The 18,318-nt window shown below is 37.6% G+C and overlaps 1 protein-coding gene across 6 annotated transcripts in view; it reads left to right on the plus strand.

Moving 5' to 3' along the window:
- The window catches only part of FOXJ3 (forkhead box J3), a 136,265-nt gene that overhangs the window by 15,517 nt on the left and 102,430 nt on the right, over nucleotides 1–18,318 (plus strand). For all 6 annotated transcript variants that reach the window (XM_044945168.1, XM_044945167.1, XM_006050950.3 and 3 more), the window contains exon 2: nucleotides 6,564–6,624. In XM_044945168.1, coding sequence (XP_044801103.1) covers nucleotides 6,564–6,624 — 61 coding nt within the window. The remainder of the gene's footprint in view (nucleotides 1–6,563; nucleotides 6,625–18,318) is intronic.

An 18,318-nucleotide genomic window follows, 5' to 3' on the forward strand; every position in this document is an offset into this window, starting at 1 on the left:
TGTATAGATTTTTCTGTGGTGGTATGTTTTCATTTCATGGGTATATTCCCTGTAGAATGGCTGTGTCATATGGTTACTCTATGTTTAACTTTTTGACAAACTGCCAGGCTGTTTTCCAGAGTGGCTGCACTGTTTACATTTCCACTGCCAGTGTATGAGAGCTTCAGTTTCTTCAAATCTTTGCAACTTTTGTTATTGTCTGTTTTTTTTTGATTATCGCCATCCTAGCTGAAGTAATATCTGATTACTTAGTATCTGATTACCTAGATGAAGTAGTAGTGTGATTCTGATATGCATTTCCCTAATAACTAATTATTTTGAACATCTTTTCGTCTTATCGGACATTTTAATATATATTTTTTTAAGAAATACGTATTCAAGTCTCTGCCCATTTTTTCTTTTTTTACAGTCAAATGCTCTACCCCTTTGCTCTGTCTCCAAATCTTTGGGTGTTTTTAACTTGAGTTGTTTTTGTTGAGTTGTAAGGGTCCTTTATATATTCTGGATACCCAACTTGTTCTTCTAACTGTGAATTTGTCTTAAATTATTTGCTTCAGAGGCAGAGAGAATTAATGGGTACAAAGACTACATTAAAAAGATTTGGTGAATTTTCAGTTAGATCTTAGCTGTACTTCTTTTGGGTTTATTCTCTTTCCAATCTAGAGGAACTTGGTTTATTAATTCATTTGAGCAAATATGACTGCAGACTACATACTAGCATTTGGGGATATAACAGAGACTGAAACAGAAACTTAAATCTGTGTTCTAGTGGGACAGAAGCAGACAGTAAAACAAAAGTCATTATCAAATCGTATCAGATGATAAGAGCTATGAAGAATAAAACAGGGTAATGGGGATATAGTGTGATGGATGAGCTTTCTAATATGTTCTTCATGTTTCTTGATTTCTTAATCCGTTCCTCTCTGCTCTGTTTGACCTTATTGCACTTTGTTTATTTTCATTTTATGTAGTTTGTAGCTAATTTTTTATTTCACTCTTTCCTGGTTCTTAACACCCTTGCAGTCTAATTTTTGTTCCCACTAGTCTGCAAAGCCCACCCTCTATAGTATTAAATGATCTTCCGTTAAAAGCCTGTTTTGTGTTTTCAGTTTATGTCCATCTTAATCTGTGTGTAACACTTGCCTTTTTCCCCATTAAATCACTTGCTGCTATTTCCAGTACAGTTTTCTCAAGGGTGTTTTTTAAAACTTGTTCCTCTTCTCTAAATCTGAGTTCTCCAAGTTTAAGTTTTGGCCTTTCTTCTCCCTCTAACATTACCATGGTGAATTGATCATTCTCACATGATTTTGCTTTCTGAGAGCATGTGACTCTGAGTTCTCGCTTTTTAGCTATAGCTGCATCACTGCCTTTAGGTTCAACGAGTGGAGCTGTGATGAACAGCTGATTGCTACTCACTTAGCAAGATTCTTTTCCCTTTACTCCTTCCTCTGGCAGATTTTTCCTGTTTAGGATGATTAAGACACAGGTTATTTCCATGACTGCTTTAATGATTACCTGTGAGTAATGGTATAGCAATTCACGATGTTCAGTCAAGGAATCTGACTCAACAGGGTTGTTCCTTCATGAATGCTAGTAAATTTTTATTTTCAAGTCTTATGAAAGATAGAGCTGAATTCAGAAGTTTATTTTTTTTTTAAGGAATGCTCTCTTGACTTACAGTGCTCTAGAATTTATTTTCAACAGACTTTTAATTCTTTTATATGTCACGGTGGTGGCTTCATTAAAGCTCCTGTTACAGTAACTTGAGGCATGACTTTTCCCTTTTAACAATATACCCAAAATCACAGTTGTTTTGCAATCAAGGTCTTGGCTCAAGGTCATGAATGTTACAAGTTCTTTATAAATAAAAATACTTGCATTTCACCTCCTCCTCTCAAATAATATATTTTATACACCTGTTAGTTTGTTAAACATCTGCTTCCTAGATGTGAATAGTTTGTAACTCAGTTTAATGTACACTTGATGACTGCTTGTATTAAAAGAAATTCTGTATTCTTCTGTTAGTGATGGCATGTAATACAGTAGTGTCTATTGGAGCATGTGCATCAGTGCATGACTGATTTTTACTCCCCATACTCTGGTTATGTTATGCTACACAAAGTTTCTTGTTTGTTGATTTTCAAAGGATTTGCAGAAAATGCTAGTTGGTGCTGTTGGCAACAACTTAAACTGTATAAATTTTGGATGAAGTTGAATGAATTAATATAATTGTTCAACATAGTTGACTTCAGAAATGTGAGTTTGTGATTTGGAAGAGACTGATTTCACTATGAATCTTAGCCTTCTTCTATGAGCAGTTCATGTTTCTGGACATTTGCCTGGGTAGGGAGAATAATATTGGTGTATTTGTTCTTTCAACTAACCTGACTGGTGTTCAAGACACCATGTAGGAGCAATAATCTTAAGTTAAAAGAGTGAAGAAAACTGAAATGAAGGCATCAAGGCTGCAGTAGATTAGAAAGATAAAGTTCACCATTTAAAAGTGTAAAATTTGGTGATCTTATACTAAAGGATTTTATTCACAAGGTTGTGCAACTCTCACCTCTATCTAACTGCAGAGCATTTTTATCAACCCTGAAAGAAACCAGTTAGCAGTCCCTCTCTATTCTCATCCCTCCTCCCATCCCCCCATCTACTGGCTAATCTACTTTCTGTCTCTAAGATTTGCCTGTTCTGGACATTTCATATGAATGGAGTCATGCAGTATGTGGTCTTTTGTATCTGACTTCTTTCTTAATGCTAAGATGTTCAAGGTTCATTCATGTTGTGTCATGTAACAGTGTATCATTCCTTTTTATGGCTGGATAATATTCCATAGTATATGGATACTGTGCAGATATGCCACGTTTGTGTACGTGTTCATTGGTTGATGGACATTTGGTTGCTTTGCACTTTTTGACCTTATAAATAATACTGCTATGAACATTTGTGTGCAGGTTTCTGTGTGAACATATGTTTTAAGTTCTCTTGGTGGAGAGTGTATATTATATGAGTGTATATTATATATTCACAAGAGCATTTTATATATATTCATGTATGTATATATTTGTGTGTATATATAATTTATATATATAATAATAGATATCTCTAAGGGTAGAATTGCTGGGTCATATGGTAACTTTTATAAGAATTTACCTTTGTTCTTTGTAAAGCTGATAATGTAGAATGTGGTTTAGGTTTAAGAGCCAAATGTGCTGGCTAACTTTCCACGTTCTCTTGTCCCTACCCACCCAATATAGACAGCTCACCTGATGACTAGATTAACTGTTGGAGTCAATAGGGCAGTCATACTCAGATAACTACCTTGCAGAATCCTGGATATAGAGTCCTGGAGTTAGCTCTACCCACTTGGTGAGGAATGGCCTGAGAGCCCAGGGGTGTTTAAAAGTCATTCCTCATAGAAATCAAGAGTTGAAGTGTTCACCTCTAACAAGGAAAAAGAAGGATGTTAGGCTAGAAACCTGAAAGCCATTCTTAGATAAAGGACCCTAAAGGTAGGAAATACTTTAAAGAAAGAGGATGAATTCAGCTTTGGACATAGTATATTTGGGATTTCTGGGAGAGAATGTTAGTTATGTGTAGAGATTAGGAGATTGATCCCTAATAGGGATGTGGATTTGAAATTCATCTACATGTAGGCATTTGAAATATAAGAATAGGTAAATCATTCATAAAATAAAAACAGTAGGGAAAAGTCTCATAATTCCTATATCTGAAGTCTGAGTTTTTGAGTCTGCCACCTGATGTTTCAGCTGTATTTTACTCTTGAGTGGCTTGTTTCCTTCTGGTTTTGTGATTTTTGATTGTGAATTTATTTATCTTGGGACCTTATCCTTGAGAATTCTTCCAAGCCTAGATCTAAGGCAGATTGCCAGAGAGGATTTGCATTTGCATCTGTCAAGGTTGGGGGGCAGATAACACCATTCTAGGACCATTCTAAAATTCTGAGTATGAAGCTTTTTAAACCATAATCTAGGTGAGGGTCAGCTTCTGGTTGTATCTGAGAAGACAGTCTTGAACCGCTTTTAGCCCCCAGTCCCTCACCAACACTCAGTGCCAAGGTTAAGAAATTTTTGTTGAGATTCTCTTGGATAACATCTGGACTTTGCCTCTTGTACCTTGAGCCCTAACAAGCTTTGGAATTGCAAGCTTAAGTTCAGGGTTTGGCACAGTGCTCTGAAGATGAGTGAAAGCTGGTTTCAGTACTCTGCATACTTCTCTAGTTTCCCTCTTTCACTTAGTGTTTAGTCTTGATCATACTTTATTTTCTTTCAAGTTATTAATATATAAAGGTTTAAAATTATCCAGTGTTTGTTATTTTCACTGGGCATGTTGATCAAGCTATCTATGTTGTTGTTCTGGCAGAAGTAGAACGTCTCTTGACAATTATTGATGGATGCAGGGAGTGGAGTCAGCCTCTAAAATAAAAGTTATAAACTTGGGATAACCACCAATGTTTTGTTTGGCCCACATAGTGTTTAGAAAATAAAAATCAGGAGATTTCAAATAAAATTTTGGATATTTTGCTTTTCTTGAAAAATTAGATGTTCTTAACCGTATTTTTTGGGCTCCAAAATCACTGCAGATGGTGACTGCAGCCATGAAATTAAAAGACGCTTACTCCTTTGGAAGGAAAGTTATGACCAACCTAGACAGCATATTAAAAAGTAGAGACAGTACTTTGCCAACAAAGGTCCGTCTAGTCAAGGCTATGGTTTTTCCAGTGGTCATATATGGATGTGAGAGTTGGACTATAAAGAAAGCTGACCGCCGAAGAATTGATGGTTTTGAACTGTGGTGTTGGAGAATACTCTTGAGAGTCCCTTGGACTGCAAGGAGATCCAACCAGTCCATCCTAAAGCAGATCAGTCCTGGGTGTTCATTGAAAGGACTGATGTTGAAGCTGAAACTCCAATATTTTGGCCACCTCATGAAAAGAGCTGACTCATTTGAAAAGACCCTGATGCTGGGAAAGATTGAGGGCAGGAGGAGAAGGGGACAACAGAGGATAAGATAGTTGTATGGCATCACCGACTCGATGGACGTGAGTTTGAGTGAACTCCGGGAGTTGGTGATGGACAGGGAGGCCTGGCGTGCTGCAGTTCATGGGGTTGCAAAGAGTCGGACACGACTGAGCAACTGAACCCGAACAGTACGGGGCTTACAGTCCTGCTCAGCAGCAGTTGGCTAGAACTGGAAAAGGAGCCGATCCTTTTAGAGTGAACCTGTTTTCTTTAGTTGCAAACAATTGTATGCATATTATACCCTCCCATTCCAGCTTCTCTCATTCATATTACTTGTAGACACTGAATGATCCTTCCGCTGGATAGTAGTGCTAATAGATAGTTTCACATTTGTTCAGTGATTTAATTCTAATAGCAAACCTGCAGTTTATCTCTTGATAAAGATCTAGGTGATACTATCCTCAAGCTACAGATGGAAAAAATGGCGGTTCTCTGCTGCTGCTGCTGCTAAGTCACTTCAGTCGTGTCCAACTCTGTGCGACCCCATAGACGGCAGCCCACCAGGCTCCCCCGTCCCTGGGATTCTCCAGGCAAGAACGCTGGAGTGGGTTGGCATTTCCTTCTCCAGTGCATGAAAGTGAAAAGTGAAAGTGAAGTCGCTCAGTTGTGTCTGACTCTTAGTGACCCCATAGACTGCAGCCTACCAGGCTCCTCCGTCCATGGAATTTTCCAGGCAAGAGTACTGGAGTGGGGTGCCATTGCCTTCTCCAGGAGGTTCTCTGAGGATATGTAATTCTTCAAGGTCTCAGTGTCATAGCTAGAATTTGAACAAAGCTTTTTCTGTTCAATGTTATTCTTAACTTTTTAATTAAGCAGTGGAACTGTTCTTCAAATCAAGTCTTAGTGAGGTCCATTCTGTGATACCAACAAAGATATCACTGCTTTGATTGAAGGGTAGATGAAGTGGGAGATGGGACTGTGAGGATGGGGACCTGCATGCTGCGCTCTTTGGTAGCTTTTAGGCACCTCTCTGGAATCCCTCAGTTCAGTTCAGTTCAGTTGCTCAGTCGTGTCCGAGTCTTTTCGACCCCATGAATTGCAGCACGCCAGGCCTCCCTGTCCATCATGAACTCCCAGAGTTTACCCAAACTCATGTCCATCGAGTCGGTGATGCCATCCAGCCATCTCATCCTCTGTCGTCCCCTTCTCCGTCTGCCCCCAATCCCTCCCAGCATCAGGGTCTTTTCCAATGAGTCAACTCTGCGTGAGGTGGCCAAAGTATTGGAGTTTCAGCTTTAGCATCAGTCCTTCCAGTGAACACCCAGGACTGATCTCCTTACCCTCTACTAAACCATTTGGACTCTTTATCTGTAACTAAGCTTAATTTGTTAAATTTTGTGAGTTTTTAGCTTCTTTGGGTATTACAGTTATAGTGTGCCTATTTTTCCTGTGCTTTTTGGTATGTCAGTCTTCCTTAATGTAGTTCATCATATTGCTCAACAGCATTTTTAGTTTATTTTGATTTATAGTTTAATTTATTTTGGAGCATCTGATAACTAACTCTTCTTTACTTTTCAGATTCTCTTTGTGGCCAGATGGGTTTGTATGGACAGGCTTGTCCATCTGTAACTTCATTAAGGTGAGTACTGTTTTTTTTTTTTATTTTATTAGAACATGTAACATTTTAAAAGTTATGCTGGTCAAGTCATATTAGAATCAGTTTCACTGTAAGGTTCACAGTAAAACACTGTAGTTTGTTTTGGGAAGTGCTGTTTTGTGAGATAGGGAGATACTTTTGCTTAATAAGACTAGATAATAATTGAAATTCCTTTCTAAAGGATGATATAAACAGGATACCTAAATTATCCTCATTTACAATAAATAAGTAAAATGTAAAAAAGTAGGAACTAAGTTGTATTCAACCCAGTGGTTTTGTATTTTTTTGAAGTTTCTAAATACTTTCTTCAAATTAAATCTTAAGTGAAATCCTGTGAATAAATAAAATAGGTAAATGCTGGGCTTAGACTTCCATGTTCTACCCCCATAGTTGCCCTTGAGGGATTACTGTAGTTCTCAGAGCACAGTCTGAAAACATAACGTAGATCTAACCTGTTTATTAAAATTTTTCAGACTGGAATGTGAAGTATTGATGGCAGCACCCACCAGCTGCGTGTGGTGTTGCAGCTAGCTACCATGTGTGGTTGCTGCCATTTCTTTGTTCAGCATATTGATCACCTAATATAGTGTCAGGAGCTGTCTGAATGCTGAGGCTGCAGTAGTGAACATAACGGATTAAAAATCCTGTAATCATTGGGTTTATAGTTTGATGAAGGCATAATTAAACAAAATAAGAAGTGTTAGACACTGATAGTGATAAGAGCTAAATGAAGAATAAGAGAAAGGGATTAGGAAATTCAGAGATAATGTGTTATTTTAGATAGGGTAGCCAGGGAAAGCTTTACCAAAAAAATGACATTTGAACGAAGACTTGAAAGAGTGATGGAACAAACCTTGGTTGGATAGTAGAGGATGAACATTCCGGGCATAGGGAACCCAAGAAGTGCTGGGGCAGGAGCCTTGCTTTGTATGTTGGAGGAACAGTGAGGTCATTATAGCTGGAACAGAGCAAGCGATAAAGAGAGTTGGAATTAACTAACTTTGGAGGGCAGGAGAGAGAGGAGGGGTGCAAAATTGTTAAGAGTCGTTAATGTGGAGCCATGGAATCTTCAGGCTTGAAAGAAGTTCTGGTGGTTTTAGAATGCCACAAAAGAAAAATAAAGTTGCCTTTTTTGTTTTCATATACTTGAATTTTTATCAGACTAGGGCTGATATCCTTTTTCCTCAGTGGGAAAGCTTTACCCTATGCTGTTTTGGCATTTCCCTAAGAATACATCTTCCAGCTTATAATGGAAATAGGTGGAGTGATGCGTTTCTACCTTGTTGGAGTCCATATGCCCCCATACCCCCACAACAGACACCTGTATAGTTTTGAAAAGAACTTAAAAAAAAAAAAAAGGACTGTTATCTTTAATCTCCAAAGCTGCTGTAGAACTAATTTCATTTAAGAGTGATTTCTGCATAATATGTTGGGAAGAATCATTTTTACCCTTTTTTTGAATATTTAAAACTTTAGATATGACCAAATCAGGTTATTTTTGTAGACTTTGATTTTCCACTGATCATAGATTTCCTTAAAGACACTCGTTTGTGGGTTATGTTAACCATGTATTAAAGTCATTTACTGAGATTTTATATCCCTCTGTTTGAATAGTTCTGTCTAGGTGAAGCTTATATATGACATTGGATTAGGAATAATAGATACCTAACTTTTTTTGCTTGATAGAATTATATTATTGGAAGGGATGATGAAAGAGAAAAGATACCATGAATTATTTTATAACTTGCTCACTGTGTTTAATTCTTGTGTGTAATACTCTATAATCAAATTTTTATGGATATAGCTATAAATTTAGCATTTAGTTAATAAACTGTGAAGCTCTGTGACATTTGAGCTGAGATACTTAGGATCCTTCTATCCTAATCTTTCATTTTTTTGTAATCTGTATGGTCCAGTCCATCTGTGAGGCAGAGAATTCACATTCTCAGATATATGGGTAGACCATTGTTTGTCATTGATTTTTCTAACTGAAAGCCAGCTTTGGTTTGATATAAGGAGGAGAAGAAAAGAATGACTATTTTTTTGGTGATGGGAAGAGAAACTGAATTACTTAAAACCGCAATCAATTTTTGTCTGCTTTTGCATAGTCGTTCCCAAGCCAGAAATGGCCTCCAACTACACTATCCCAATAGAAGTAGAGTAAGAAGTCTTAAAGTAACTCAAACCCAGTGACAAACACTGCTTATTTGCCGTAACTCTCTTTGTATATATACCTTTATGTCTTGTATATACCTTCATATGCTACCTATATATCTAGAAAGTGACTAACTTCAAGATAGGAAAGCATGTGAGTTGTTGGAGAAGAACCACCATATGGCTGGGAATGAGAAAATGGGTAAGCAGTGGTGGGGAGGGCTGTAGGCATAGATGAGAGTGGGAGTGGATTACTTATGTGAAGTAAAGATAGGGGGTGGAATGAAATCATGTGACAACTAAAAAATTTGTTAGGAGAAGGTGCTTAGTAAGTGAATTAAAACTCTTCCTCTGCCCTTTAAGGTAAACAAGTTAAATCTTGTTTTCTATAGATGATATTTGATCCTTGTTGAATTAGAGCTTGTTAGAATTATTTTAAAAATTACGCTTACTGTATTTTCATGATTAAAAAGTAATCATAAGTCAATTATTGTAGAAAATTTGGAAAAACAGAGATAGCCATTGTTGATAATGTCTTATCATGTAATTTTATTCCGGTGGATACTGTGTGTGTTAAAAAAAGGTGCCCCAAATTTTCTGTAAAAGAATGGTTGCAAAAGATGTTGTGTTATGATAGCTAAGTACACTCAATTTTAGTCAGATTGCTCTTAACTAACATTTTGTTCTTTACTTTATAGTGTAGGTAAATTGAAGTTTCACAGAAGTTACTATAATAATATCATACACTATTACAGTATAACGAGATTGTTTTCTTTTTATCAGGATTCTGTCAGGAGGCAGAAACCACACCAGTTACATGAATAGAGACTTTAATAGAGTCATTGAGTAGATTTGAAGTTGTTAACTAGATAACAGAATAGATACAAATAAAACTACTTAAATTATCATGGAGATAGATACTTCCAGAAGCAGCCATGAGCCCTAAGAGCTTGGGCACCAAAGGGGAAACCTAGAGACTTAGAGGAAGGGTCCTGTGGAAACAATTCAGATCTCCAAGGTGAAGGTACTACATGCTAATGCTTGTGTTGAGTTCAGAATAGAAATCCCATAGGTTTGAAACCCAGAAATCTGGGGAAAGGGTGCTGGCTGGTGCTGGGGTCTTTGAGTAGGGTATGATTAAACTAGTTTCATAAGTGTTAGAAAAACTGCTATGGGGAAGACTTTCTGTTGTAGGGGTGAAGAAACCTTTGCTGGGATAGTGCTCCTATGAAGCCCAAAGAAGAGATGGGAAAGCACAAGTATCTCTCTTTCTTCTCCAGGTTTGCAGTCCATTTTTAGTGTTTCCTCTTGGCAGACCCTTATAGGAAATCAGCTGGCAAAGCAGAAATGTGGTTTGCAGGCAGAGTTCCACTTCCAGCATCATTAAGGCAGGTGGGGAAGAAGCAATGCGGGTTTGAAACTGAGGGGCAGTAACTTAATAAATTGTTTCAGCAAACTACTAAGAAATACAATGTTAAAAAATGTTTTCTCAGCTCTGTTCTGCAGCCAGTGTTTATGTGATTTTAGTAAGGTATTTGCATGTTGCTAAAAAAGTGCTAATTTTATAAATCATGTGATATATATGAGTTACAGATATTCCTTGCAGTCTGAATCTACTGCATTCATACCCTAAGTTTGAATAGTAGGAGTCTGGATAGTGAATACTGAGTTATGCTACTGCTGCTGCTAAGTCGTGTCAGTCGTGTCCGACTCAGTGCGACCCCATAGATGGCAGCCCACCAGGCTCCCCCGTCCCTGGGATTCTCCAGGCAAGACCACTGGAGTGGGTTGCCATTTCCTTCTCCAGTGCGTGAAAGTGAAGTATATCAGTCGTGTCCGACTCTTAGCGGCCCCATGGACTGCCGCCAACCAGGCTCCTCCGTCCATGGGATTTTCCAGGCAAGAGTACTGGAGTGGGGTGCCATTGCCTTCTCCACTGAGTCATATACATTATTTAAGTCCTGAGTTTTGAATAGCAAGAGTGAGAGTTCAGGTAATGATGGATATAGTTTCTGTCAGACAGTAGAATCTTAAAAATTTAGCAGAATCTGTTTGCTTATTGAGTTTATATAAGAGGCTTTGAATCCTGAGGTGAATCTCCTTTTTATTTCTAGGTACAGACTCAGTAATAGCAAAAGCTTACTGAAAAAGCCAAAGTTTTCCTTGAACATTTGTTTTATGTAGACAGGTAAACACATATATGTATGTAACATACTACTTTTACATATTGTAGCATTAGATTTTTTATAATTTGGTTTGATTAAAGCAAAATAAAATTTGATATTTCTTTGGACTTGTTAAAGCATATCTGAATTGCCCAGCATTTATGAGGACTGATTTTTTTGGTTCACATGTGCGTTCAGCCTAGGGCACTAGGTTATCAGTAATACTTTCAAGTATCAGTAGTTTTTGACCTTCTGCCTGAGATTTTTCCTTTCATTATCTTTTCTGTTTTTATGGTTCACACTTAAACCTTTTCCTTTTTGTTACGCTTCTCCCTTAAAGATGCCTTTTATTATTGATCCAGTCTGTTTGTTTATGAGGTTAGGGAATAGACAGGGATTTTTAGCACCAGAAAAAGCTTGTGTGTTAGTGTCCCAAATGCATTTCCTGTCCATCCATTTTCTCATTGCCCTCCATTTGATATTGATAACTGTGCAGTTTAGAACGACCAGAGAAGGGTAGATTTATTTTAAGGCTTCTTGCTGCCTGGTTTCTAGTTGCAGACTTGGTATTGTTAAGGCAGCTCTGCTATATAGTTGTAGAATTGGGTAGGTACAGGTTCAGATCTCTGCCACATATTATTCATAAGATCTTGGGTAAGTTACTTCACTTTTCCTAAGTTTTTTTTGTAATAGAGTTGTTAATGTTTACCTCACTGGCCTGTTTGGATTCATGGGATACATACATAAAGCATCTGGTGTCATTTTTCCTCTCTTGTGTTTTCCAGTAGTAGAAAGGGCTTCCCAGATGGCACAGTGGTAAAGAATCCACCTACCAATGTAGGAGACGTGGATTCGAGCCCTGGGTCAGGAAGATCCCCTGGAGAAGGAAATGGCAACCCACTCCAGTATTCTTGTCTGGAAAATTCCACGGACAGAAGAGCCTGGCAGGCTATAGTCAATGGAGTCGCAAAGAGTTGGACACGACTGAGCACGCATTCAAACCCTCATAGTAGAAAGCAAAAGGGATCATTATTTTTAGAACAAAAGAGGACATATTTGTATCCTTTGCTGTCAGCTCAAGAACATGGGGTAGAAGAGAATATCTTTCCTCCTTCTATTTCCCCTTTTCCCTCAATTCTTATTTTTAAAAATTTTTTTTAAGAAGGATGGTTGATTTTCAATGTTTCTGTTTCTAGTATATAGCAAAATGATTCACTAATGCATACATATATAGGTATATTCTTTTTCAGATATTTTTCCCACTATAGTTTATTACAAAACATGTTGATTATAGTTCCCTTTGCTACAGTAGGACCTTGTTGTCTATTTTATATAGAGTAGTGTGTATCTGTTATTCTCAAGCTCCTAATTTACCCTCCCCCATACCTTTCCCCCTCTGGTAACCATAAGGTTTGTTTTCTGTGAGTCTGTTTCTGTTTTGTTAAGTAAATTTTACATGTTTTTTTTAATTGTACATATAAATGATATATATTCACCTTTCTGTCTGGCTTAATGCACTCAGTTTGGCACTCTCTAATACGGTAATTCACCAGTGGTGTTCAGGTTTGCAACTGACCTCAGGCTAAGGATCTTGCTGACATTGAATATTAGATTTTTATCGTATTTATAATTAATGCAGTTTCATGTTTTTATATCAGTTTCACACAGTGGCAGGAATAACTTGCATTATCATAGTCCATTATATTTATCAAACTTTTTGTAATTGAAATCTATTAATTTGCATGTTTAGTTCTGACATGTTCCAATTAAATGAAGAGTAGTAATGAGAAACCATCTTAATTTTGACCATTACAGAAACTTTTCTAAAATCCATTTTGAACTTTCTGGCTTATCTTCTAAAGCTTGCGTCTCATGTGGTAGCCAGTAGTGTCATGTGGCTCTTTAAATTAATTAATTAAATATCAGTTCCTCAGTCACACTAGCCACATTTTAAGTGCTTTATAGCCACATGGCCACTGACTGTCATATTGGCTAACACACTAACATTTCCATTGTTGTAGAAAGTTCTGTTGGATAGTACTGGTCTAGAGTATCCTAAATGTAATTTAATCTTTGATTTATGCTGACTACGCTGACTTCTAGGGCTTCCTCTTCTGAGCATCAGGTATTGAAGAGTACCATTGACTATTCACTGACTTAAGGCTGTATAAAAATTATTATGGAACTAAACATTGACTTTGATAAGGGTGGTGTCATCTGCATATCTGAGGTTATTGATATTTCTCCCGGCAATCTTGATTCCAGCTTGTGCTTCCTCCAGCCCAGTGTTTCTCATGATGTACTCTGCATAGAAGTTAAATAAGCAGGGTGACAATATACAGCCTTGATGTACTCCTTTTCCTATTTGGAACCAGTCTGTTGTTCCATGTCTGGTTCTGTTGCTTCCTGACCTACATAAGGTTTCTCAAGAGGCAGATCAGGTGCTCTGGTATTCCCATCTCGTTCAGAATTTTCCACAGCTTATTGTGATCCACACAGTCAAAGGCTTTGGCATAGTCAATAAAGCAGAAATAGATGTTTTTCTGGAACTCTGTTGCTTTTTTGATGATCCAGTGGATGTTGGCAATTTGATCTCTGGTTCCTCTGCCTTTTCTAAAACCAGCTTGAACATCTGGAAGTTCATGGTTCATGTATTGCTGAAGCCTGGCTTGGAGAATTTTGAGCATTACTTTACTAGATGAGATGAGTGCAATTGTGCGGTAGTTTGAGCATTCTTTGGCATTGCCTTTCTTTGGGATTGGAATGAAAACTGACCTTTTCCAGTCCTGTGGCCACTGCTGAGTTTCCCAAATTTGCTGACATATTGAGTGCAGCACTTTCACAGCTTCATCTTTGAGGATTTGAAATAGCTCAACTGGAATTCCATCACCTCTACTAGCTTTGTTTGTAGTAATGCTTTCTAAGGCCCACTTGACTTTGCATTCCAGGATGTCTGGCTCTAGGTGAGTGATCACACCATCGTGATTATCTTGGTCATGAAGATCTTTTTTGTACAGTTCTTCTGTGTATTCTTGCCACCTCTTCTTAATATCTTCTGCTTCTGTTAGGTCCATACCATTTCTTTCCTTTATTGAGCCCATCTTTGCATGAAATGTTCCCTTGGTATCTCTAATTTTCTTGATAAAAGTGAAAGAGGAGAGTGAAAAATGTTGGCTTAAAGCTCAACATTCAGAAAACTAAGATATGGCAACCGGTCCCATCACTTCATGGCAAATAGATGGGGAAACAGTGGAAACAGTGTCAGACTTGATTGTTTTGGGCTCCAAAATCACTGCAGATGGTGACTGCAGCCATGAAATTAAAAGACGCTTTACTCCTTGGAAGGAAAGTTAAGACCAACCTAGATAGCATATTCAAAAGCAGAGACAGTACTTTGCTAACAAAGGTCTGTCTAGTCAAGGCTATGGTTTTTCCAGTGGTCGTGTATGGATGTGAGAGTTGGACTCTGAGGAAAGCTGAGCGCCGAAGAATTGATGCTTTTGAAGTGTGGTGTTGGAGATGACTCTTGAGAGTCCCTTGGACTGCAAGGAGATCCAACCAGTCCATTTTAAAGGAGATCAGTCCTGGGTGTTCATTGAAAGGAATGATGCTAAAGCTGAAACTCCAGTACTTTGGCCACCTCATGCGAAGAGTTGACTCATTGGAAAAGACTCTGATGCTGGGAGGGGTTGGGGGCAGGAGGAAAAGGGGACGACAGAGGATGAGATGGCTGGATGGCATCACCGACTCGATGGACGTGAGTCTAAACTCCGGGAGTTGGTGATGGACAATGAGGCCTGGCGTGCTGCGATTCATGGCGTCGCAAAGAGTCGGACATGACTGAGTGACTGAACTGAAATACTGATTTTGATAGCTAGCTTTGTGGTATTCTTACTAATATACTCGACCAGGCATTTAAGCATTTTAAAATACATTAATTAAACTTCCCCTCAAAACTCTTTGAGGTTGGTGTGATTATTATTTTCATTTCACAGATGAGAAAACTGAGTAAAAAGCAACTCAAAACATACAGTGAATAAGGGACAGAGCTGGGTTTCATTCACAGGTCTTGCTCCAGGGTCAATGCTCTTAATCACTAAATTCTACCTCTTGGCTAATCAGTATTTATCATAATTTGAGGCTTTCTGTTAAATGAGGAATGCTATAAAATATTCTACTTAATTGAAGACACTGTTAAAGAGCAAGTGCAAAGGGGAAATACCAATGCAGGAAACAAGGAAAAATGATAGAAAAATAGTGATTTAATTTTGAAACACATTATCTAAAATTGTAAAAACCTTGAAAGGCAGCAGTTTTTTAAAAGGTGGGTGGAGAAATTTAAATTGTCATGAATTCATATACATGGAGGGAAATAATATCAGAGGTAATAGAGACTACAAAGCATCACTGGATATCCTGGCACAATAAAGGAGGCGTTAAATATAAAATCTGTGCCTACCAACAGTGCACAGAATATAAAATAATAGTACTGAACAATAAAAAATTTTATGGTTTGATTCAGTAAAACATATTTTAGTCAAGTTTTGCTTAGTTACAAGTAAAGGAAGCCAGCACTGGATATATATCCAAAAGTAAAGGAATTTATGTGGTGAATGCTGCAGTATTTCATGGAATCCAGAGATAGCTGGATCTCATAATAGAACTTACGTTCTTAGGAACCTAGGCAGTATATTTTCTTCTCTCTTGCTTTTCCCTAAATGTAACGTATTTCTTCATTTTTTACAAACCAACTTTTCTTTGCTTTTCTGGCACATGGCTATCCCATACTTCACAAGTACATAGCTTGTTCATTCAGGAGACCAGCCCAAACTGTTTTAGTCCTGATACTGAATTTCCTGAAGAAGAAAATTCAGGCAAACAATTTGGGTCAGGTACAAATCCTTTAATCTGTTGTTGTGGTACTGACTTATAGGGCCCTGGAAATGGAGCCAACACTGAGAAGGGGCTTGGTGAGCTAGGCAAAACTTGACAAAAAGTTTGTGATACAAAGCAGCATGTGTTCAGTGTTGGGTGATAAGAGTTAGGATTTCAAGAGAGGATATTTTTAGGGTTTAGAATTTTCCTTACTGTTACGTTGGTAGTGAATGAAAAACTTGATTCCCATCTTCATAGCAGAACAGAATATCCTTAGGATTGTGTATTTGAAATTGGACTCCTGCTTCAGTTTTGTTCGGTTTGACGTATATATGTGTATGTTTATTTTGTATATGTGTATATTTACAGACACACATACATATATATTTTTTGCTCAGGGTTCAGGATCCTAGTCCCCTGAAGGAATTGAACCCATGCCCCCTGCAGTGGAAGCCTGGAGTCTTAACCACTGGACTGCTCGGAAGTCCAGAGTTTGACATGTATATTGAATACTTACTATGTGCTTATTTGTATTCAAGATTCTCATAAAAGCAACAAAAGCAGGGAAAAAAGGTTAGTCTGCTCATAGTAGGGCTTACTTGAGAACCTGAGGGATAGGTGCTATGGACAGGTCTCTGTGGAAGGTTATGTTGCTAAATAGAGATTTTAAGCAGAGGAACCCTTTTCTTTGTAGTATGTTAACATTCTTCCTTCCCACCTTACGCATAGCTTAAAGTGGGGGAGAGCTTAAAGTGATTAGCTGTGTTAAAAAGCATAATCCATGCAGGTTATGGAAAGATGAGACTGTTTGAGTAAATGGAGACTGAGATAAGCATAGTGCTTCTTAATATATTACAGGTAGGTCTGTAGAAAATGGAAAACAAGAAGAAAAAAAAAAAACCCAAGAAGAAAAGCCCATGTAATATAATGAGAGGAAAGCTGGTTTGGAAGCCATATAAAATGGAGATAATCTTTCATATTTCCTTGCAACACAAATCAGTTATGTTTGTTTTTGATACCAAGAAGAAACCTAAAGGATATAAATTCATGAAGGAAGATTATTACTGCCTTTCAGATTGATTTTAGACATTTTACTGAGTATGGAGTAGTATCTCATTATGATTTTCCTGATGACTGATAATGTTGAACATTTTTAATGTACTTAATGACTACTTGTATGCCTTTGTTCAAATCTTTTGCATATTTTAAAACTATATAGCTTGTCTTCAAATTGCATTGTAAGAGTTCTTTATATATTGTGGATGCAAATTATTTTGTTAAAAAGTAAAATTTTGATAGCATCCAGTTTACCCATTTTTTCTTTCATAGTGTTTTGTTTTATGTCTTAGCTGAGAAATCCTTGTTGTTGTTCAGTCACTCAGTCGTGTCTGACTGTGACCCCATGGACTGCGGCATGCCAGGCTTCCCTGTCCTTCACCATGTCCCGGAGCTTGCTCAAACTCATGTCTTGAGTCTGTGATGCCATCCAGCCATCTTGTCTTCTGTTGTCCCCTTCTCCTCCTGCCTCCAGTCTTTCCCAGTCTCAGGGTCTTTTCAATGCGTTAGCTCTTTGCATCAGGTGGCCAAAGTATTGGAGCTTCAGTTTCAGCATCAGTCTTTCCAGTGAATATTCAGGGTTGATTTCCTTTAGGATTGTCTAGTTTGATCTTTTGCTGTCCAAGGATAAATCCTTACCCACTCCAAATTGCAAAATTTTTTTGTTTTACTGAGATATAATTGACATGGTACAGTTTGATGTTTGACATATATACATACCCATAAAATCATTACCACAACATGTCCATTATTTTTAAAAGTTACCTGGTGTCCCTGTGATTCTTCCCTCTTATCCCTCTCTCTACAAGATAGCAGTTGATCTGCTTTTCTGTTTGTTTCTATTTTCTAGAATTTTATAGAAATGGAATCATACGGTATGTATTCTTTTCTGGTCTGGCATCTTTTATTCAGCACAGTTATTTTAAGATTCATGTATGTCTCTGCAAGTATCAATAGTTTATTCTGTTCCATTGGATTTATGTATAGCAATTTGCATATTCATTTACCTGATGATGGATTTTTAGATTGTTTCCAGCTTTAACTGTTACAAATAAAAATGCTGTGAACATTTGTTTTTATGTCTTTGTGTGGACATATGATTTATTTTAGATAAGTACCTTGGAGTGAAATGACTCTTAGCACTTGGTGGGTGCATGTATAACTTTAGCAACTGTCAAAACTGTTTTAGAAATCGTGGTACCATTTTATATTCCCACCAGCAGTGTATGAGAGTTCCATTTGCTGTATGTCTTTGTTAGTGCTTTGTATGGCCAGTCTTTTGATTTTAGCCATTCTAGCAGGTGTGCAGTGATACCTCAGTGTAGTTTAATTTGCAGTTCCTTAATAACTAGTGATGTTGAGTATCTTTTCATGTGCCATAACATACTTACTTTCTTAGTTGAAGTATCTATTCAAATCTTTTGCC

This window comes from Bubalus bubalis, chromosome 6 (assembly GCF_019923935.1).
Source record: "Bubalus bubalis isolate 160015118507 breed Murrah chromosome 6, NDDB_SH_1, whole genome shotgun sequence".
Classification (NCBI taxonomy): domain Eukaryota; kingdom Metazoa; phylum Chordata; class Mammalia; order Artiodactyla; family Bovidae; genus Bubalus; species Bubalus bubalis.